This window comes from Pithys albifrons, chromosome 7 (assembly GCF_047495875.1).
Source record: "Pithys albifrons albifrons isolate INPA30051 chromosome 7, PitAlb_v1, whole genome shotgun sequence".
Classification (NCBI taxonomy): Eukaryota; Metazoa; Chordata; class Aves; order Passeriformes; family Thamnophilidae; genus Pithys; species Pithys albifrons.
In genome coordinates this window covers 61,165,780-61,188,954 of record NC_092464.1, presented here as the reverse complement: position 1 = coordinate 61,188,954, position 23,175 = coordinate 61,165,780, and the positions used below count along the sequence as shown (strand labels likewise).

The 23,175-nt window shown below is 52.5% G+C and overlaps 3 protein-coding genes across 3 annotated transcripts in view; 2 read left to right on the top strand and 1 right to left on the bottom strand.

Annotated features, from left to right (window-relative positions):
• Nucleotides 1–23,175, top strand: part of LOC139673847 (class I histocompatibility antigen, F10 alpha chain-like) — a 283,320-nt gene that overhangs the window by 21,185 nt on the left and 238,960 nt on the right. The window lies entirely within an intron of this gene.
• The window catches only part of LOC139673846 (class I histocompatibility antigen, F10 alpha chain-like), a 327,584-nt gene that overhangs the window by 277,295 nt on the left and 27,114 nt on the right, over nt 1–23,175 (bottom strand). The gene's annotated exons all lie outside the window — the stretch shown is intronic.
• On the top strand, nt 1,599–7,645 carry LOC139673878 (olfactory receptor 14C36-like). Its single transcript, XM_071559811.1, has 3 exons — nt 1,599–1,627; nt 4,828–5,046; nt 5,868–7,645. Exon 3 carries the CDS (start codon nt 5,891–5,893, stop codon nt 6,866–6,868), a length of 978 nt encoding a protein of 325 aa, XP_071415912.1. The 5' UTR covers nt 1,599–1,627; nt 4,828–5,046; nt 5,868–5,890; the 3' UTR covers nt 6,869–7,645.

Here is a 23,175-nt window from a genome sequence, read left to right as displayed (position 1 = left end):
TCTGGGTGCCCAAGGCTGCTGCTGCCTGTCAGGGAGGTGACAGATGACCTGGCAGCCCCTTCCCAGCCACGGGCCCCTGGAGATGCTGAGGCACAGCTGACTCCTCACAGCATTGCCATCCATGGTGGGAAAGAAGCTGGAGAGGTGAGAAGAGCAGGGAAAAGGAGAGGGTGGGACCCCCAAAACTGATCAGGAGGTGGATGAGAATTGGGGGGATGATATTTAAGGGATGGGAGAAGAGGGAAAGTGTGAGCTGTGACCCCCAAACTGATCTTGGGGGGGCTTGGGGATTGAGGGGAGAATGGGAATGGAATAGACAGAGGGTGGAAAAGGAGGGGTGGGCTGGCAGGATGGACAGTCCCATGGGGGTCTTTGGTCAGACGGGGCTTGGAAAAGGGGACTCAGGGGTGGCTCCCTGAGCTCCCAATGTGCTGTGGGGTGCTGGGGCTGCTGGGCTGGGAGGGGGCACCGTGGGGCAGGGGGGAGTGGAAAGCTTAGACAAAGTTGATAACAAAAGAATTACTTATTACTAGAAATGATGAGATAAAATATGTTAATCAAAATTATTTATTACACAATATAAATCCTAAAACTACAGTAAGTGTGGTATAAGAGAGGACAGTGCACTGTCCTCAAGCAATTCTTGAAGCAATTCTACTAAAGCTACCAAAAAGGAAATAATTATTAATTAGCAATCGATGTAGCTCAGACAGCCCAAGGCTGCTGGGGAGAGCTCTGCTCTCAGCCTCCAGGAGTGACCTTAGCTGGGGTTCCCACCCAAGGGAGGAATCTCTACACACACCCGCCAGGAGGGGTTACCTGGGAAGAACCTGCCTCTGTGAAAGGAGTCTGGACTTTTATCATATAAAGGGATTGACTGACAGTCATTTGAGTCCAGTGGTTGCCTCACCATCAGGATGTTAATTAGGTGTTGAAGTCAGACCGATACATGTGCAAACAGGGCATTGTTTGCTTGAACATTCCAGCGGGGATGTCTGTTCTCTCAGCCCGGCGGGTAGACCTGTTCTCTTTCAGTTTTGTGGGTAGACCTGTTTGCTCTCAGTCGGCGGGTATTTTCAAGTCTCTAGGTAGACCTGTTCTCTCTTCCCGTCCACGGGTACTCCTCAGCCCGACGGGTAGACCTGTTCTAAGCACGGCTAGTACTGTTCGCTCAGTGGGGCAGGTAGACCTGGTCTCTCCTAGTCCGGCGGGTTGACTTGTTCACTTTTCCAGTCCAGCGGGAAGCCTTTTTAGTCTGGCGGGTTGACCTGATCACTACCTCAGTCCAGAGGGCAGACCTGTTTCACTGCGGCGGGTAGATCTGTTCTCTAAGCTCAGCCGGTAGACCTGCTGTCTCCGTCGGACTTTGCGCTTCAGCCGCTGGTTTCCGGAGCCTGGGCGTCCACGGGTAGACCTGGTAGCGGCGGCGGGCGGGTAGACCTGTTCTCTCTCACACCGCCACCCACACCCGCTCCCAAACCCGCTCCGGCCGCCCCGCCGGGACCGCCTTCCAACGGAGTGGGCGCTGCCAACCCAGGAACATCCCCGGGACAAGGGGAGGGGACAGTCACGATCCTCCTTTTCCTCTTCCTTTCCAGCGCTCCGACTGCGCGCCAGGAACTCTCGGGTGAGCGGGAAAACGGGGTGGGAAACGGGCAGAGGGGAAAAGAGGGGCTGGGACCCCAAACTGCACAGTGCCCTCCCAAGGGCCGTGCGGGCTGTGCCATGGAACACGAGAGCCGGGATGGGCCCGGCCAAAGCCCCCAAGGGCACCAGGATGTGCCGCTCCTTGGAGCCCGCGCTGGGGCTGCTGCAGGGCGGGGCCGGAGCTGCACACAGGGACGGCAAAGGGCCCCGACAAAGTGCTGCGGGACCCCCGAGCCGAGCCCCGAATAGCCTGGGGGGGCTCTGGGGGTTTGGGTTGTGTTCGGGGGATGGGTGGGGCTTGAGGGACCCCAAAGCTGAGCCGCCAATGCCCCCTGGGGGCTATTTGGGATATTGGGGGTCCCAGTGTCGGTTCCCGGCAGAGCCCCTTGGTGGGCGGGGGAATGCGGGGACCCCCCTTGGGGGGGTTGGTGTGCCTGGGTCAGGCCCTTCGTTGGCAGCCCGGAGAGGGGGGACACCCTAAACCCCAAAGTGGGGAGACCAGTGAGGGGGAACTCCTGGCAGGGTTTTTTGGGGGGCTCAATGTTTGTGGGTTTTGGGTTGAATTTCGGGGGTGCAGGGGGAACACAGTACTGGAAAAAAATATTCCAGGGCATCCCAGTGCCAAGGACAGGGGGGTGCAGGGGCTTGAATAAGTGGGTTGAGGGCTCCAGGCAGACCCTGTGCTTAGAAAAGGGCGGTCCAGGGTTCCCCGATGTTGGGGAAAGGGGATCATGGGTTACAGAGACCCAGAATGGCCAGGAAAGGGTGTTGAAGATGTCCCCCATTGTTCAGAAAAGGGGTGCCTGGGGTCTGGGAAATGCAGGAGTGGGGGTCCTGGGAGTCCCAGAGTCAAGGAAAAGGGGGATATGGGGGCTAGAAGTGGTGGGATGGCCAGGAAAGGGTGTGCAGGATAAGAGGGTGCATGAGCGTCCCAGTTCTGGAAATTGGGATCAGGAAGGTGCCAAGCTGAAGGACAGGGAGGATTAGGGGTGGGGAGAGGTGGTTTGGGGGTGCAGGGGGTCTCTGTGCCCAGAAAAGGGAAGTCCAGTGGGTGCCAGGGTAAAAGAAAAGGGAGTGTGGAGTCTGGGAGAGGTGGGATGGTGTTACAAACTGCTTAAATATCACAGAAGGAAGTTAGGTTCAAAATATTTTCCCCATCAAAATTAAAACTCAAACTAAGTTCTCCGTTAATTCAAAAAACTGTTTTTTTATTATCAAGAAATTGCTAAAAAATTCAAAAAGAGAGGGAAATAAGAACAGTTAGAAAAACACTAAGAATACTTTTTAGAACAACAAAAGAAGAGAGTTTATCATCAAAACCAACTATTTTTCTGCCAAGTTAGTGTGGGGGGGGGGGGATAAGCGATGTTGTGTCTGTTCCTGTAGGCAGAGGTGTGGAATGCAGCTCTTGCAGTGCAGATGTGATGCTCAGTCTGTGCTGCTCTCCCTTGTGCAGCAGGGCTGCTCCTCGCTCTCTGCAGAGCTCTCAGGCTCCGCGGAGCTGTCGCTCACGGGCAGCAGCGGCGCAGCCACCCCAGGCTGAACAGGGCCAGGGCTGGGTCAGCAGGAGCAGAACTGACGCAGGGAGCAAGGCAGAGCTCAGCTTTCTCCTTAGTCTGCAGGGAAGCCCATTGAGGAGATCATCCTGAGTGCCATCACACAGTCAGTGTGGGTTTGGGAAAGGCAGGTCCTGGTTGACAAACCTTATCACCCTTTATGACAAAATGACCCACTCAGGAGATGAGGGAAAGGCTGTGGATGTGTCTCTCTGGAATTCAGTCAAGCCTTTGGCACCACCTCCCACAGCATCTCCAGCAGAAACTGGCTGCTCATGTCTGGGATGAGGGAACTGTTTTCACCCTCAGTAAATTGGTGGACAACACCAAGGTGGGTGTGATTGTGGGTCTGCTGGAGGGCAGGAAAGTTCTGCAGAGGCGTCTGGACAAGCTGGATCAATAAGACCAAGTGTCAGATCCTGACCTTGGGTCCCAACAACCCCATGGAATACTCCAGGCTGGAGGCAGAGTTGCTGGAGAGCTGCTCAGCAGGAAGGGACTTGGGGGTGCTGCTGGAGAGTTGCTGGATATGAGTCAGAATATGCCCAAGTGGGCAAGAAGGCCAAAGGCATCTGGCCAGTGTAAGGAATAATGTGACCAGCAGGACCAGGACAGGGATTGTCCCTCTGTGCTGGGCACTGCTGAGGCCCCACCTCAAGTCCTGTGCTCAGTTCTGAGCCTCTCACTACAGAAAGGACATTGAGGGGCTGGAGCATGTCCAGAGAAGGGAATGGAACTGGAAAAGAGTCTGGAAAACATGTTGGATGAGGAACTGGTGTTCTTGAATCTGGAGAAGAGGAGGCTCAGGGAGGACCTCATTGCTCTCTTCAAAGACTCAAAAGGAGGTCTTAGTGAGCAGGGTTCTCCCTCTCTTCTGCCAAGCCTATAGGGACGGAAAGAGAGGGAACAGACTTGACTTGAGTATGTCAAGGATCTGATTAGATATTAAAAATATGTTTTTCACTGAGAGGGTGTTTATGCAATGAAATAATTAGCCCAGGGAGGTGGTGGTATCTTGAAGGGCTCATGTGTTGTATGGATGTGACATCTTGGAATACGGTTTAGGGATGATTCTAGTGGTGCTTGGATGACAGTTCGACTAGAAGACTTTGAAGGTCTCTTCCAGCCTTGATAAATCTGTAAGTCTCAGACCTGTCATCACTGCCTCCAAATTTCTGCTCAAAAAAACCCCAGGGGATGTTTTCACAGTCGTGTTCCTCAGTGGGACCCATTAGCACTGCAAGAAACTTTACAGTTTGAATCTCACTTTAACTTTCCTGAGGGTCTGATGTTCAGGGACTCAGCACCAAACCCCCCCGAGGGCCATTAAATGCCCTGGGCTGTTGCTGTGCTGCTGAGCTGGGCCGGGCTCCTGGCACACAGGGAGCTCCTGGCAAGCGGGCAGCGCTGCAGAGAGACAGCTCTGCCCAGGAGCAGCTCCTGTGCACAGCCCAGCAGGGCTCAGGGCACTGCCTGCACACACCGAGGGCACAGCAGGGAAGGGACAGAGATGAGAGGCAGCCTGGGCTGGGAGGGGACTGAGCTCTCATTAAAGGAGAAACCTCCACAGTATTTGAATGAAGAATTCTCTGTCTGCAGGAAAGTTAATCTTCCCTTCCTGCAGGGATCTCCTAAAGCTGGCACATCCCACAGCACCCAGGATCTTTCAGAAGGACTCCCACAGTACCTTCAGTGGAGAGGAGGTGACCATATGGCAGAGCAGGGCAGGACCTGCAGGCACCAAGGGCAGACAAGAGAAGTGAGAAAGAGGTTGAAGGTGTCCTGGAGTGGGAGGACAGGTGAGAGCTCTTCAGAAGAGGAATCTTCACAGCACTTTGCCAGGGTAAGTCTCTGGCTGCAGAGCACTGCAGGTGAGTTTCTGGAATTGTCTCTTACACCTGCCAAATGCCAGCAGTGACAGGACCTGCCAGGATGGCTCTCCTGGATTTCCTGGTGTGGAGCATCAGAGGCACAGGGCAAGAAGGTTCCCTTCTGGCAGAAATGGCTGTGGGGTGTGAGGGTGGGGGTGCAGCCAGGGGTGCCCAGAGCTCTCCTAAAGGGCAGGGTCCTGCAGCCCAGGGCTCTGTGTGCTGGGACAGGGATTCTGCTGCCTGCCAGAGACAGCTCAGCATGGCCAATGAGCTCCCCATGGCCCTGCAGGGAGAAGATGTGTGTGGAAGGAGTGACCCTCTCATGGCAGGGCAGGGATGAGCAGGGCAGGGATGTGGGTCATGTCTCTTGACCCACAAGACTTGACCTGCAGTGCAATAAAAATTTCAGGCATTTCAGACACCCACAACCACTGGTAACTGTGGCAGGTGCAACTGGGTGAACAAATACAAAGAATACCCTCAGCTGAATTCCTCAGCTGGGCAAATTGCAACCAGTAGGGCTGGAAGCTCTTTGATGTATCACGAGTACATTAATTTGAGCTCACCCTGCATTCTGAGTTCCCTCTCTCTGCAAGGCAAAAAGGACTCCTCAGGAGTCCATTACAGTGCCCCTGTTTTAATGGCCTCATCAGCCAACAAAACCCAGAGCTCAGGTGAGCAGGATGCAGAGAGGTCTTAAAAAGAGAGACCCTTATTGTCAAGTTGCTGTGAGACAATGTGTTTTGCTACAATAGTCAGAGCTAACTTAGTTCTGCCTTTTCCTCCTCAACAGACAACATTCCCCCAAGGCAGCAAATGTCCAACAGCAGCTCCGTCAGCCAGTTCCTCCTCCTGCCATTGGCAGACTCGCACCAGCTGCAGCTCCTGCACTTGTGGCTCTTCCTGGGCATCTTCCTGGCTGCCCTCCTGGGCAACGGCCTCATCATCAGCGCCGTAGCCTGCGACCACCACCTGCACACCCCCATGCACTTCTTCCTGCTCAACCTGTCCCTCACAGACCTGGGCTGCATCTGCACCACTGTCCCCAAAGCCATTCACAACTCCCTCTGGGACACCACAACCATCTCCTACACAGGATGTGCTTCACAGGTCTTTTTCTATGTCTTCTTCATTGGAACAGAGTTTTCCCTCCTCACCATCATGTGCTACGACCGCTACGTTGCCATCTGCAAACCCCTGCACTACGGGACCCTCCTGGGCAGCAGAGCTTGTGCCCACATGGCAGCAGCTGCCTGGGCCAGTGGCTTTCTCTACTCTCTGCTGCACACAGCCAATACATTTTCCCTGCCCCTGTGCCAAGGCAATGCCCTGGGCCAGTTCTTCTGTGAAATCTCTCAGATCCTCAAGCTCTCCTGCTCACACTCCTACCTCAGGGAACTTCGGCTTCTTGTGGCTAGTTTTTTTTTATTTATGGGATGTTTCATTTTCATAGTTTTCTCCTATGTGCAGATCTTCAGGGCTGTGCTGAGGATCCCCTCTGAGCAGGGACGGCACAAAGCCTTTTCCACGTGCCTCCCTCACCTGGCCGTGGTCTCCCTGTTTCTCAGCACTGGTACATTTGCTTGCCTGAAGCCTCCCTCCATGTCCTCCCCATCCCTGGACCTGGTGGTGGCACTTGTGTACTCGGTGGTGCCTCCAGCAGTGAATCCCCTCATCTACAGCCTGAGGAACCAGGAGCTGAAGGATGCTGTGAGGAAAATGATGACTGGATGCTTTTCAGCAGGAAGAGACTGCCTGCTTTGCTCTGTCAGTGGCAACAAGTGCATTTCATGAGAGACCAAGTCTGTCCGCTTATATAATTTTTCTTTTTTTCCCCTTCTAACTTTGTTCTTATAAAAAAAAAAAAAAGAAACTATTCATTTTATCCCAGTTAATTAGCCACCCAGGCTTTTGTGACCAAGGCCAAGGACTGCCCTGGGCATCCCATCAGAGGGGCCATTCCCCACCGTGGATGCTCCTGCCCTGGGATGGAGCTGCACAGGGAGCTGTGGGACCAGCTGTGGGGCAGTTGCAGGGCATGGCCAGGGATTTGGGGTGGTTGTGACCTCAGGGCAGGACCCACCAATTGGCCTTGTTGAACTTTATCCATCTGACCTGGGCCCATCGATCCAGCCTGTCCAGACCCCTCTGCAGAGCCTTCCTGCCCTCTGCACAACAAAGTAATTCATTCACTTTCTCTCTTTTACTCCTGCTCTGGATCAAGGGAACTTCTGACTTCAGTGAGTGACTCACTTTGCACAAAGAGCAAAATGGACAGAATTGGGGTAGGGAGCGCTTGGAGGGACCTTTAGATCTGTGCCTGACACATAACATGTTTTCCATTGGTCTAAAATTGCCTGCTGTGGAAAGTGGACGTCAGTGATGTGAACTTAAAATACAGCAGAGGAATTTCTTCTATTTTTGAGCTGTGCCTTCCTTTGGTTTTGTTTGCTGACAATACATGAACATCCCTGTGTGTCTCCTGCAGCTCTTTCTTCAAGTACAGCAGGTGGGAGTTGGTGCAGGTCCAGCCTTTAGTGGAGGAAGCTCAGATTGCACAAGGCTGCTTTGAGTGCCAGGGATGTGATGAGGGTAATGGTGGGGTGGGGATTAGGGATAAAGTCTGATGGATTGTCAGACAAAAAGGGTCTTGATTTTCATATCTATTCACACTGAATTAGGAGATGCTCTGGGTCAATATCAATAGGGAATTGCTGATAATAATGTATAAACAGGCAAAAATAAACAGGCCACACAAAAGACATTTTTGCTTGTGGCTTTTTTTTGTTTTTAAAGTATAAGATTCACTTTGAATGCATTTCTGAGATCTCTGTAATTGACCACAGAAGATTTGAAAATGTAAAAGTAAATTATTCCCAGAGGTTTGTTTTGTTAAAATGCCATCACTGAAAAGAGACCATGAAGGGAAAGAGCAGACAAGGAGACCATCCCTGGTGCTTGGGAACAATATCAATTAGGGTTTGCTGCTCTCAGTGTATAAACAGGAAAAAGGAAATGGGACAAAAAGTTATTGTTCTTCATTTCTTCGTCACTGTAGTACACTCACTTTGAATACACTTCTGGTATCTGTCTAATGAAGCACAAAAGAATTGAAGACTTAATATTAAATTATTCCCAAAGGCTTGTCTTGTTAGGATGTTTTGAATGTTAATGAGCACTCTGGCACTGAATTCCTGAACTGAAGATTTGAAAACTGAACAAACCTCTAAAAAAGGAAAATTCATCATCAAACCTTCAAGTTCCTGAGAGTGTCAGCAAGCCCCACTGAGGTCATGACTGAAAAGAGACCCCGGAGGGAATGAGCAGACAAGAAGACCCTCCCTGGGGCTGGGGAAGCAGCAACTCAGAGTCCCTTCCACAGCCAGGCCTCCAGGGACACACCTGAAGGAGCAGCAGAGCAGGGTCTGGGCTTTGTCTTTGTTTCCTGGACACCCTGGGCAAGGGGCCCCAGGGCAATTGTCACAGATCACCCCCTGCAAACACCATTCCCAGCACTGGCCTCTCACCCACCACTGACAGGTTGTTTGTCCCTCCATGAGGACACCAAATGAGCAGCTCACAAGGCCATGCTGCAATTGTACAGAGGAGACTTCAGCATGCACAGTGTGTATGTGGGGGAGATGAACCCAAGAGAACACAAACACCATCACCTAATCCTGGAGATGCTGGGAAGGGCTGTGGGACACATAGTGTCTCGAGGTCACTTCACTCTGGGCCCCACATCCCCTGGAAACCCCCCAGGATGCAGCACTGGGATGTGCTTCTGAGCACAGAGCTCCCCCTGTGCCCATCCCTCAGGCCGTGGGGCATCTCAGAGAGGGGCAGAGCAGGTGACAATCCACAGTGCTGAGGTGCCTCCAGCCCCCAGCAGTGGCAGTGAGAGCCCAGGGAGAGACTGTGACTCCTGCAATGATCTCCCCATGGGTGTAAAAGGGAAAGACTCTCTGATCACCCCTGGGTGCATGAGAATCCCACAATCCCAGTTCAGAGGTGGATGCCTTGCTGGACCTCGACATTTCTGTGAGTGACTCCAGGAACAAACTCCACTGGCCCAGTGAGATTCATCTCCGTGGTCTTGGACAGTTCATTGCAAGTGCTCCTGAACTGCGGCATCACCCTTGCCTGGGATTCTGGGCTGTGCTCTCAAAAGGACCAGAGCAATCTGAGAGGTTCTGGGGTCCTTGGAAAACGCAGATGCCAAGCCCATCTTTAAGAGGAGCAAAATGAGAATGGGGAGAATTACAGGCTGCCCATCAAGCCGCTCTATCACTGCCCTTCCCAGATGGACAGGGGAGAGAGAATAAGGTGGAAAATGACTCCTGGGTTGGGATAAGGCACTTTACTAAATCAAAAGCCAAAGTTTGCACACAAAGAAAGAGGAAAATGACAAGATTTATTCTCTACTTCCCATCATCAGTGATGTCTGGCCATGTCCCAGCAAGCCAGGCTTCAGCACACGGAGCAGCTGCTCAGCAGGGAAACATTGGAAACAATGAATGCCCCCCTTCCTTCTCCTTTCCTCAGCTTTTATATCTGAGCTGACATCCCATGGTCTGGAATACCCCTCTGGTCACTCTGGCTCAGTTGGCCTGGCTGTGTTTCCTCCCAGGATGTCGCCCTCAGTTGGGGAAGGAACGTTGCAGTGCTGGGGCTGTGCCAGCCCTGCTCAGCAGTAGCCAATACATTGGTGTGTTCTCAGCACCTTTCCAGCTCCCAACACAAAGCACAGCACTGGGAGGGCTGCTGTGGGGAAATGAGCTCCAGCTCACCCAGACCCAAAATATTTCCACAGTGTTCGGTGCTGTCCCAGGTTTCCTTTAGTTCTGTGAGGCCCTGCAGTGTCCAGGTGGCATCCTGGTTCCCTGAGGTTCCACAGTGTGACAATGACCCCTTAATTCTATGAAGTTAAAAACTGTCTCAAGACCCCTTTTGTTCCAAGAGGCCCCACATGTCACAATGAACCCTTTGGTTCCGTGAGCTCTGCAGTGTCCCAGGATACCTTTCGTTTCTTCAGGCCCTGCAGTGTCCCAATGGCCCCTTGTTTCCATGAGTTTCCACAGTGTCCCAGAGTCCCTTTTGTTCCATGAGACCCTGAAAGGTCAAAATTGCCCCTGGGTTCCATAAGTTTCTGTAGTGTTACAATTGCACGATGATTCCATCAGATTCCAAAATATTCCAGGATTTCTTTTAATCCATGAGACCCTGCAGTGTCATAATGGACCCTTGATTCCATGAATTTCTGCAGTGTCCCAGGGTTCCTTGCAGTCCATGAGGCCCTGGAGTGTCACAATGATCCCTGGATTCCATGAGGCTCCACAGGGTCACAAAGGGCTTCTGTTTCCTTGAGGTCCTGCAGGGTCACAATGGAACTTTGATTCCATGAGGTTCCCAAGTGTCAGAATGGCCCCTTGGTTCCAAGGCTTTCCACAGTGTCCCAGGGTCCCTTTGGTTCCTGAGAGAAGATTGCTGGGGGTGAAATTAGGAGTATCAAGTTATCCTCACAGAAGTTGCAATGGTACACAAATTATAGGTAAAGGTCCATCAGGAGTGTTTGCACAGTCAGTGTTTCAACACCCTCAGCATTATCTGAACTTGGTTTTACCTCACCAAAATCTTTCATCTCTGTTGGCCAAGCCCCCATTCCCTCCCCCAGATATCCCATCCCTTTTGTCTCAGTTCCTCCTGACCTCCCCAAATTTTTCACCTGATTGGGCTCAGCTTTGTGACACCCTTCATGATCCCTGAGCATCTGCCTGCCCAGCTTGGCCAGTCAGTTCTGGGAACACACCTGACAGCCCAGCCCCCAAGGGGACAGGATGTTCTGCTGTGCTGGAGAGGACCCTCCTCAGCCTGGCCAGCAGTGCTGCAGGGGGGGATTCCCTGCCCCTCCCCAGCTGGTCCTTCCTGCCCAGCAGCTCCTGTTCCAGAAGGGCTCACAGACACTCTGGGGGACTTTTCATACTTGGGTCCTTGAGCTGCCCTGGGGCATCTCTGGGGCAGTGGCCAACTCTGTGACTGCTCTGGGAAGTGTGCTGGTTTGAAGGTGAACCAGCAGGGGAAATGAACTCACCACGAGAGAGATTATAAGTCAGAGCTAAAATTTAATAATAATATTACAATAACAACACTGATACACAAGGGAAATTGCTTTCAACTCACAATACCCCAGCAGTATAACCCAGTGTCCTGGGGCACAAACCCAAGGGGGTTTGTTTGCCCTTCTGCTGAGACCCCTGTGGCTCCCCCAAGTCCAGAGCAAAAGGAAAAGAAAAACCTGTTGGTGCAGGCGAGGGCTGTGGTCTGGGCGAGAGCGGTGATCTCCTGCTGTCGAGGTCCTGCTGCTGCTCTGGATCCGACGAGAAGGTCCTGAGGTCTTCTTACCCACCACTTATGTACCCTCAGGGAGCACTCAGTCCCTCCCCCTGGGCGGGGACTCACACAATGGGTGATTAACTCTGGGAGCCAGGGGGTGTTGAGCTGTTGATGGCCCATTAGCAGCTCCGCCCCCCTCAGGCTGGGTGTGAAGTGATAATGGCTCCCTGGGCAGCTGCTGCTAATGGCCCATTGTCCTTGGGGAATGAATAGAGGGGGTGGAATACACAGGTTTGATCACCACCACACAGGGTTAGCTGGTCCCTCCAGCTGAACTAGGACATTATCCACCCCTTATTCCACTCCATCTAGTCATTCCCAAATTAACCCCCTTTTTTACCTATACATATATATACACATATATACAATGAAACATTACAAACTCTTCTCGCTCAAAATTAGGTCCCCTTGTGGTACACAACGTGTTTCTCCATCTTTTTGCATTACCCACCAAGTGCAACCAGGTCCTTGAGCAAAGACAATCCCTCGGGTGGGTTTGCCTTTGTTTGAGGTGGGACTAACCCAAACAGTCTTTCCTAACATACCTCTCATATGGACCACAGGGACTTTATCTCCATCTACAGTATTCAAGAGTTCTGATTGGGCAGGGCCAGCTCGATTGATGGAGCCCCAGGTGTTGACCAACCAGGTGGCCTTTGCCAAATGCAGCTCCCAGTGTTTGAAAGTTCCCCCACCCAACGCCTTCAAGGTTGTTTTCAGCAGTCCATTACATCGCTCAACTTTCCCGGCAGCTGGAGCATGGTAGGGGATATGATACACCCACTCAATGCCGTGCTCTCTGGCCCAGGTGTCTATGAGGCTGTTCTTGAAGTGGGTGCCGTTGTCAGACTCTATTCTTTCTGGTGTGCCGTGTCTCCACAGGACTTGTTTCTCAAGGCCCAGGATGGTATTCCGGGCAGTGGCGTGAGATACGGGGTATGTCTCCAGCCATCCAGTGGTTGCCTCTACCATGGTCAGCACGTAGCGCTTGCCTTGGCGTGTTTGGGGAAGTGTGATGTAGTCAACTTGCCAGGCTTCCCCATACCTGTATTTCGACCACCGTCCACCATACCATAGAGGCTTCACCCGCTTGGCCTGCTTGATGGCAGCACATGTGTCACAGTCATGGATAACCTGTGAGACACTGTCCATGGTTAGATCCACCCCTCGGTCACGAGCCCATCTGTATGTCGCATCTCTGCCCTGATGACCAGAGGCATCATGGGCCCATCGGGCTAGAAACAATTCACCTTTATGCTGCCAGTCCAGATCTACCTGAGAGACTTCAATCCTGGCAGCTCGATCCACCTGCTCGTTGTTACGATGCTCCTCATTAGCCCGGCTCTTGGGTACATGAGCATCTACGTGACGGACCTTCACACTCAGCTTCTCTACCCGGGCAGCGATGTCCTGCCACATCTCAGCCGCCCAGATGGGTTTCCCTTTGCGCTGCCAGCTGGCCTTTCTCCAGCGCTCCAGCCATCCCCACAGAGCATTGGCCACCATCCACAAGTCAGTGTAAAGGTAGAGTCTTGGCCACTTCTCTCGTTCGGCGATATCCAAAGCCAGCTGAACAGCTTTCAGCTCTGCGACCTGACTTGATCCACCTTGTCCTTCAGTCGCTTCTGCAACTCGACGTGTAGGACTCCATACAGCTGCTTTCCATTTCCGGCTTGTCCCTACAATGCGGCAGGAGCCATCTGTGAAGAGAGCATATCGCTTCTCCTCTTCTGGTAGCTGGTTATATGGTGGGGCCTCCTCAGCTCGTGTCACCTGCTCCTCTTCTTCTTCAGAGGACAATCCGAAACTCTCACCTTCCGGCCAGTTGGTGATGATTTCCAAAATCCCAGGGCGATTAGGATTCCCTATCCGGGTTCGCTGCGTGATCAGAGCGATCCACTTACTCCATGTGGCATCAGTGGCGTGATGGGTAGAAGGAGCTTTTCCTTTGAACATCCAGCCCAACACTGGTAGTTGGGGTGCCAGGATGAGCTGTGCCTCAGTGCCAATCACTTCTGAGGCAGCTCGAACTCCTTCATAAGCTGCCAGGATCTCTTTCTCAGTTGGGGTGTAGCTGGCCTCAGATCCTTTGTATCCCCGGCTCCAGAATCCCAGCGGTCGTCCTCGAGTCTCCTCAGGTACTTTCTGCCAGAGGCTCCAGGATGGGCCATTCTCCCCGGCTGCAGTGTAGAGCACATTCTTCACATCCTGTCCTGTCCTGACTGGCCCAAGGGCTACTGCATGGGTAATCTCCTGTTTAATCTGCTCAAAGGCTTGTTGTTGTTCAGGGCCCCACTGGAAATCATTTTTCTTCCGTGTCACAAGGTAGAGAGGGCTTACAATCTGACTGTACTCAGGGATATGCATCCTCCAAAAGCCCACGGCGCCTAGGAAAGCCTGAGTTTCCTTCTTGCTGGTCGGTGGGGACATAGCTGCTATTTTGTTGATCACCTCTGTTGGAATCTGACGACGCCCGTCTTGCCACTTCACTCCTAGGAACTGAATTTCCTGAGCAGGTCCCTTGACCTTACTTCGTTTAATGGCAAAACCAGCTCTTAGGAGAATCTGGATTATCTTCTTTCCTTTCTCATAAACCTCCCCTGCTGAGTTCCCCCATACAATGATGTCATCGATGTACTGTAGATGTTCTGGAGCCTCACCCTTTTCCAATGCAGTCTGGATCAGTCCATGGCAAATGGTGGGACTGTGTTTCCACCCCTGGGGCAGTCGATTCCAGGTGTACTGCACCCCCTTCCAGGTGAAAGCAAACTGCGGCCTGCACTCTGCTGCCAACGGAATGGAGAAAAAGGCATTGGCAATGTCGATGGTGGCACCACTTGGCTGCCTTGGACTCCAGCTCATATTGAAGCTCCAGCATGTCCGGCACAGTGGCACTCAGGGGGGGTGTGACCTCATTGAGACCACGGTAATCCACCGTCAGCCTCCACTCTCCACTGGACTTTCGTACTGGCCATATGGGGCTATTAAAGGGTGAGTGAGTCTTGCTGACCACCCCTTGGCTCTCCAGCTCACGAATCATCTTGTGTATGGGGGTCACAGAGTCTCGGTCAGTGCGGTATTGCCGACGGTGCACTGTGGCTGTGGCCAGCGGTACCAATTGTTCTTCAACTTTCAGCAGTCCTACAGCAGAAGGGTCCTCTGAGAGGCCAGGCAAGGTGCTCAGCTGTCTGATTTCCTCTGTCTCCACAGCAGCTATGCCAAAGGCCCAACGCAGTCCCTTTGGGTCTTTGAAATATCCATTCCTTAGGTAGTCTATGCCAAGGATACATGGGGCTTCTGGACCAGTCACAATGGGGTGTCTATGCCATTCCTTGCCAGTCAAGCTGACTTCAGCTTCCAGTACAGTCAGCTGTTGGGATCCCCCTGTTACCCCAGAAATAGAGATGGATTCTGCCCCAACGTATCCTGATGGCATCAACGTGCATTGTGCACCAGTGTCCACTAAAGCTTTGTATTTCTGTGGGTCTGATGAGCCAGGCCACCGAATCCACACAGTCCAATAAACCCGATTGTCCCTCTCCTCTACCTGGCTAGAGGCAGGGCCCCCCTAGTTCTGGTCATGGTATTCACTGCGCTCTCCCTGTGAATATGACCGGGAGGTTCCTTCAAGAGGATCGGGCATAACATCATCATTCCTATACTGTCTGGAACCTTGCCCACGAGAGACCGGAGCAGCCTTCAACCTTGAAGAATTGCCTGTGTTAGTTGTGCCTCTTTGCAATTCACGTACCCGAGCTGCTAAGGAAGAGGTGGGTTTCCCATCCCACTTCCTCATATCTTCTCCATGCTCATGGAGGTAAAACCACAGATTGCCGCGTGGAGTGTACCCTTTCTCCTTAGCTGGGAGACGCCTGCTTCTGATGGCGGAGACTCTTGTTTGTTCTGGAGAGATATGGAAGAGTCCTTCCTTAATCTTCTCTTCCAGTTCAGCCAGTTTTGTTTCCACAGCTGAGACGTGGGCTCGTAATGGAGCAGTGACAGTGTCCCCATAAATCCTGAGTTTGCTGACCAGTGCACCCACCTTGTCTTCTCCCTCTCTCCACTGCAATGTTGCAAGGTAGCGAGAATACATTTCTGGCCCAAGTCGTGCAAATTTTAACCACATCTGGGATGTGCACTGGACACCATCTGGACTTTTAGGGAATCTCTCATCCTCTGAAAAGATTATCTCCAGTACGGCTAATTCCCTTAAGCACCGGATACCTTGTTCCATCGTGTTCCACTGTCCTTGCTGTACGTGGAGGTCCTCCTTACAAAGATATCTCTCCCTCACGCTTGACAACAGTCGCCGCCAGAGGCTGAGAGTTTCCTGTCTCTTTCCAATGCCCTGATCAATGACAACATCTCGAGACAGGGATCCCAGCTGCCTTGCCTCACTCCCATCTAGAATTGTATCATTGGCTGCAGCATCCCAGATTCGAAGTAGCCAGGTCAAGATGGACTCATTTGCCTGTCGTGTGAACTCTCTCCGGAGCTCACGCAGCTCTCCCAGGGATAGGGACCGGGTGATTATTTCTGGCTCCATTTCTTCTGCTTGAGATGAAGGTCCTGACTCTTCCTCGTCATGCACTATACGAACTGATTTGGTCTTTGATTTTCTTTTCTGGACAGGGGCAACTGCTATCGGTTTCTGTTGTCCTTCTGGCTCCTCCATGGTTTGCGTGGACATGGTGCTGGTTGATGTATCTCTCTTCCTCTCTGGCTCAGTCATGGTCTGGGTGGACATGGCGCTAGTTGATGTATCTCTCTTCCTCTCTGGCTCAGTCATGGTCTGGGTGGACATGGCGCTAGTTGATGTATCTCTCTTCCTCGCTGGCTCAGTCATGGTCTGGGTGGACATGGCGCTAGTTGATGTATCTCTCTTCCTCTCTGGCTCAGTCATGGTCTGGGTGGACATGGCGCTAGTTGATATATCTCTCTTCCTCGCTGGCTCAGTCATGGTCTGGGTGGACATGGCGCTAGTTGATGTATCTCTCTTCCTCTCTGGCTCAGTCATGGTCTGGGTGGACATGGTGCTGGTGGGTTTGCTCCTTTTCTCCTCCTCCTGATGATGCTGTACCACACCAAGCAGTGTGCGGTAGGCAGTGGCCAGGGCCCAGCAGGTTGCTGTGAGCTGCACATCTCTGGGACTACCAGAGCATCTTCCTTTCACATAGCTTAGCATTTTGGCAGGGTCCTGCAGTTGTTCCGGGGTGAATTTCCAGATCATTTGAGGAGAGAAGGTCTCCAAATACTGGCCCATATCTTCCCACTTCCCGTGCCACTCAACATCATCCGCTCCCAGGGCAGGCCTCCAGCAAGTCTCCTTAGAGAGCCCAGTTCTGACCCTAAACATGGTGTATACAGTACAGAGGAGACAAAGCAACACTAACAGCAGGATTATGCTGTCCCTAACATCAAAAGGAAGCTCAATATTTTCAGTGATTGTTGTAGCAGAGGTGAAAAGGTGGAAGTAACCATCTCTGCCTGTTTTCCCCACAGTCTGGGTGCTATTTTTAATGAGACCCCAGAGGTAACAACCCAAACCAGGACAGGCAGAACAGACTGAATATACATTCACAATGAAATTCATTGCTTCTGATGTTATGACAACATAAACATAGTATATTAATAAAGCAATTTTGATCCTTCTCCCTGGTATTAAAGAGAGCATCAAAACAGGCACATAGTTCCCCATGTGTCGAAATATGAACAGGCCCAGATACACCATCCACATGAATACATCAAGCAACATGGTAGTCAGGGAGTTTCTGTACCCAAATACACAAAATGAAATTGTAGTTCTGACTTCTCTCTCGTGCCCCACGTTGGGCGCCAAAAGATGTGCTGGTTTGAAGGTGAACCAGCAGGGGAAATGAACTCACCACGAGAGAGATTATAAGTCAGAGCTAAAATTTAATAATAATATTACAATAACAACACTGATACACAAGGGAAATTGCTTTCAACTCACAATACCCCAGCAGTATAACCCAGTGTCCTGGGGCACAAACCCAAGGGGGTTTGTTTGCCCTTCTGCTGAGACCCCTGTGGCTCCCCCAAGTCCAGAGCAAAAGGAAAAGAAAAACCTGTTGGTGCAGGCGAGGGCTGTGGTCTGGGCGAGAGCGGTGATCTCCTGCTGTCGAGGTCCTGCTGCTGCTCTGGATCCGACGAGAAGGTCCTGAGGTCTTCTTACCCACCACTTATGTACCCTCAGGGAGCACTCAGTCCCTCCCCCTGGGCGGGGACTCACACAATGGGCGATTAACTCTGGGAGCCAGGGGTTGTTGAGCTGTTGATGGCCAATTAGCAGCTCCGCCCCCCTCAGGCTGGGTGTGAAGTGATAATGGCTCCCTGGGCAGCTGCTGCTAATGGCCCATTGTCCTTGGGGAATGAATAGAGGGGGTGGAATACACAGGTTTGATCACCACCACACAGGGTTAGCTGGTCCCTCCAGCTGAACTAGGACAGAAGTCATGGCCTGAAGCCAGGAGTGTGGGTTTTAGGAGGTAGTTGAAACGTCTGCAGACAAGAAATCCTGGTAATTGTTGAAGACTTCCTGGTTATCATTATGATGTGCTGTTTATTTTTAATTTCAAGACTTTTTTCATAATTTTCTTTTTACTGACAACACCACACACTTGTTCTATTAATCTGATTCACTCACTGTTTATGTGAAAATATTTGTTCAGCTATTTATCAGAGTACATTTCCTACCAGTGATTTGAATGCAGAAACATTGCTCAGAGGAGCTACTGAACTTCTTTGGGATGGTTTCATATCCCTAATTTTGCCTCTTCTGTTCTTCCTCTCCCAATTTGCCTTCCAAGATCTCTCCAAGCTGTGTGTGCCTGGGAATGTTTTCACAGTCCTGAGCTCTGGGCCATGTCCAAGGGGACAAATGCACCTTCTGGAGAACACTGTCACTCCTGCTCACAGAGCCTCTCTGACTGCACAGGGGAGATTCCCCCAGGCTGTTTCCTGGTGTGGGAAGAAAGGGACATAAAGGCAGAGGAGAGGGATGGAGGAGACATGGACATTTGCAATGGGCATGCTCAAGGCTGGTGAGATAAATGTCCCTGGGACAGGGAGGTTGTTCCTGCAGTCACACCCAGAAATGTCAGGGCTCTGACAGGTGCCCACACCTGAGCTGGGCTCGTGCACACACCTAAGCTGGGCTCATGCCCTGCTCACACCCCAAGGGCTGTTCAGAGACACGAGTCCTTCCCTTGAACACACACAGACAGTTCCTGGCAGCAGGTGCAGTGTCTCCCTGGGCTCCTGCTGCCACTGCCCGGGGCTGGAGGCACCTCAGCCCTGCAGAGCCCCCACCCTGCACACTCACACACTTCAGCTCAACACTGGGGTTTCCCTCTCCCTGGCATGGCCCAGTCCAGCCCCTCCCTGGTCCCACCAATCCACCTGCCCCAGCCCCAGCCCCACAGAGCAGCACAACCATGTCTGGCCCTGCAGCAAGAAATGGAGGCAATGGAGGTCAGGGACAGTGACTCTGTGTCTGGAATGTTCAGGAGACCATCATCTCAGGCAGCTCCTGCAGCCCCAGGGCCAGCCCCACTCCCCAGTACAGCAGGAGAGAATCAGTCCTGGGGCTCCTCAGGCATCACCTACAGCCCCAGGGACAGGGCAGCCTCTTTCCATGGCTCCTCTACACACACAGCCTGTCCTGCTCTTCTCCTGGCACATCCCATCTCCCCACAGAGCCTTTCCCCAGGGGAACACGTCTGTGCTGGCCTGACCAGCCATTCCTGCAGCCCCTCCCCGTGCTCCCCATAGACCCTGATCTGGGGGTGCTGCTCTGCAGGGCACAGGGACTGTGGTGCCCAGGGCCGTGGGGGGGCTCTGCTGGGCTGTGCTGGTCAGGCTGGGAGGCAGAGCCAGCTGATGGTGGTCCCTGCCACTGACCCCCTGCCACACAAGCTCTTGTGTGGCCATGGAGGGTGCTCAGAGGGGCCCTGCCTTGTTCCAGTGCTGGGAGATGGGTCTGGGGGCTGCATTGGATCAGACCATGAATGCTTATGGAAAGTAAAATGAATCACAGGACTCCTTTCCCTTAACCTGCTGTATTCCCTGGGGTTGCAGGGCTCTTTTTTTTCAGTTCACACTCAGATGTAGAATATTATCTCTGGGTGACTCCGAGCTGGACAGGCCTGTTCTCCTTGGGCTCTATTCACTGTCAGCTCCTGCTCACACTGTTGCTGCAGGTCTCGTGTTCTCCTGGCAGCTCCAAAGTGTCTTAAGCAAAGCACTTTCCTGTCATCAGCCCTGTCACAAGCTGTTGAGCCCCAGGAAGGTTAATCTCATCTGCATGGTCTCTGGCCACCAACAAGTAAAACCTGAACCAGAACTAAGTCCTTTGAAAGTCACACTGGGACCCTGATCTCATCACACTGAGCCATGGGCAGACAAAGCAGGACAAGTTGCCTCTTGAATGTCTCTTCCTTAGGCATGTTCTTAAGAACAACTTCGGAGGAAGCCCAAAGCCTTCCTGTCCTGCCCTCAGGAGAACCCCTTTCCTGATGCAGCTGCTGTTGTGCAGCTCAGCTGTGTCCCAGCAGTGCCCATGGCCTGTCCCTGGCTGTGAGCCCAGGATGGACACACAGCAGGATGTGACCAACCTGGCAGAGGACCAAGGCCTTGGACCAACACAAGGGCTTAGGAGAGTGTGGAAGAGAAAGGGCAGCTCTGAACAGTCCCCTCCTGTCTGTAAACATGCACTGTCCTGCAGTGAGCTGTCCTTTCTGAATGCCTAAGAAGAAGGATCAAACAAGTCACTGCACTGTCCTTTATTTTGTGTAACTACTCAAGTGGAAGAAATACTCATTTAGACAGTCTCTGGGTCAAACTCCAAAGAAACATACTAGATTATAATGGAGGTTAATTAAAAATTTATTTGTGCACAAACTTATCTCATGACCCCCACCAAAATGCTGAGAAAACAGGATGGGGCTGTAATGAGTTCCAGTCCCAATGCTATGCAGACATCAAGAGAAACAACAGTTTTATGCTTCTGAAGAGCATCCAGTCATCATTTTCCTCACAGCATCCTTGAGCTCCTGGTTCCTCAGGCTGTAGATGAGGGGGTTCAGTGTGGGAGGCACCACCAGGTACAGAACTGCCACCACCACATCCAGAGATGGAGAGGACATGGAGGGAGACTTCAGGTGGGCAAACACATCAGTGCTGAGAAACAGGGAGACCACAGCCAGGTGAGGGAGGCACGTGGAAAAGGCTTTGTGCCGTCCCTGCTCAGAGGGGATCCTCAGCACAGCCCTGAAGATCTGCACATAGGAGAAAACTATGAAAATGAAACAACCAAACAGTAAACAGGCAGTAACCACAAGGAGCCCAATTTCACTGAGTTTGGAGTGTGAGCAGGAGAGCTTGAGGATCTGTGGGATTTCACAGAAGAACTGGCCCAGGGCATTGCCATGGCACAGGGGCAGGGAAAATGTGTTGACTGTGTGCAGCAGAGCATTGAGAAAGCCACTGGCCCAGGCAGCTGCTGCCATGTGGGCACAAGCTCTGCTGCCCAGGAGGGTCCCGTAGTGCAGGGGTTTGCAGATGGCAACGTAGCGGTCGTAGCACATGATGGTGAGGAGGGAAATCTCTGTTCCAATGAATAAAATAAGGAAGAAGACCTGTGCAGCACATCCCATGAAGGAGATGGTTGTGGTGTCCCAGAGGGAGTTGTGCATGGCTTTGGGAACAATGGTGCAGATGGTGCCCAGGTCTGTGAGGGACAGGTTGAGCAGGAAGAAGTGCATGGGGGTGTGCAGGTGGTGGTCGCAGGCTACGGCGCTGATGATGAGACCGTTGCCCAGGAGGGCAGCCAGGTTGATGCCCAGGAAGAGCCACAAGTGCAGGAGCTGCAGCTGCCACGTGTCTGCCAATGGCAGGAGGAGGAACTGGCTGATGGAGCTGCTGTTGGACATTTGCTGCTTCTGGAGGTGGGGCACTGTCCAAGGAGGAAATAACAGTGACAAATCAGATGAGATATTTCTGAGAATAATCACAGCCATATCCCAATACGCCTTTCCCTTCTGCTCACACTCCCCACGTTTCCCTTTTCAGGAAACTTTGCTTCATATCCATGGCTGGAGCCCTGCTTGGTGCTCCCTACATTTCCCATGAGGAGCAGCCCCTCTGCCCACTGGCTGTGAGGGTCAGCCCTGCTCTGCTCCAGGGGGGTCATGGCCATCGTGGGGGCAGGGCCCATCGTGGTGTTCAGCTGTGTCAGATGAAACTGCTCCTAAAGCAAAAGTTCTCATGGGCATCTGCACTCCCAGTTTTGAGAAGATTTCAGGATTCCAGAAGACAGTTTCAGAGGTTTGGTTGTTTTGTTTCTGACTCCCCTCATCTTCCCTGTGGAGTTTTCCTGGATGTCAGAACCCCTCAGCATTTGTGCTGCCCTGAGAAAGGGCAGAGCAGGGCTTCCCAAACACGACCATGTCTGTGGCTTAGTGCAGAGTGAGGGGAGTTGCTCTGTCCCTCTGCCTTCTTCCAGCTGCCCTGGACTTGGACCTTCCTCAGAGAGAGAGTGATCACACTCCCATTTTTGTCTGAAAAGCCACCAGACACTCTTGAGAGCAGAGAGATCCATCACAGACCACTCAATGTCTCAGCCTGACTCAAGGTCTCAAGGACACACATGGTTCATCTCACCAACTCAACAGCATTTCCTGGGATGGGCACAGCATCTCTGCCCCTCTGCACTGGGGATTTCAGATAACACAATTGTGCTATGAAGGTGATTTGCACTCTTGAGGGCAGCTCCCAGCTTGGAAGGACATCTCAGAGAAGAGCCAAGTGTCCTGACAATGGGGTTTGATTCTGGGAAACACACCTCATTCTCCAGGCACACAGAATTCACTACTGACAGCCCCACAGGTCAGAGGAAAATTGGAATGTCTCATTCCCAGGGACCCACCTGCCTGAGGGGGATCACAGGATCAGTGATTGACTCTGTAGCTTGAACTCCCATTCCCAGTGAACCTGACTGAGAGAAGGAGGAAACAACCCCAGTAACAAGGGCAAGTTGAGGAAAAAGGAAATGCACACTGAGGGTCCGGCTGGGAGAAGCCAGGACAGAACCAGGTGGGCACTCAGGGCAGTGTCACCCTGAGCCAGCTGTGCCACCTCCCAGGCTCCAACAATGCCAGGTAGTTCTCAGCCCCTGTGCAGCTCCTCAGTGTTCCCTCTACATGACAAACCACCAGGTATGTGGCTTGAGCGCTTGATAGAATTCCCTCCTTTCACCTTCTCCTTGAGGTATCCCCTGGAAAATATCCTGCAGTGCTCTGGTTCTGTAAGCAGTCCTCACCTATGAAACTCTCACTTGACAGCTTCACAAACCTGCCCTGCCCTGCCCTGCCCTGCCCTGCCCTGCTCAGCCAGGGTTTGCTCTTTCCACCCACAGCCTCTCCCCCAGCACTGAGGGAGCTCCCCAGACCAGATGAGAGCTGCCCCTGGTAGGTGGCAGAGCTCCTGCCCTGGCACAGCACCCTGGGGTGCAGAACCCTGCTCTGCAGGACAGTTTGGGGCAGCCTGGGTGGCACAGCCAGGATTCAAACCCTGCAGCCATGTCTGTGAAGAGGGAACCCTGCTGGGATGTCCCTGGGATGGTGCAGCAGAGAGTCCCTGCTTTGCAACCCGTCCTCATCTTCAGCACCAGAGAAACTGTGATATCC

Coding starts and splice junctions, on each gene's coding strand:
- LOC139673878 (XM_071559811.1), top strand. CDS start 5,891: ATGTCCAACAGCAGCTCCGTCAGCCAGTTCCTCCTCCTGCCATTGGCA.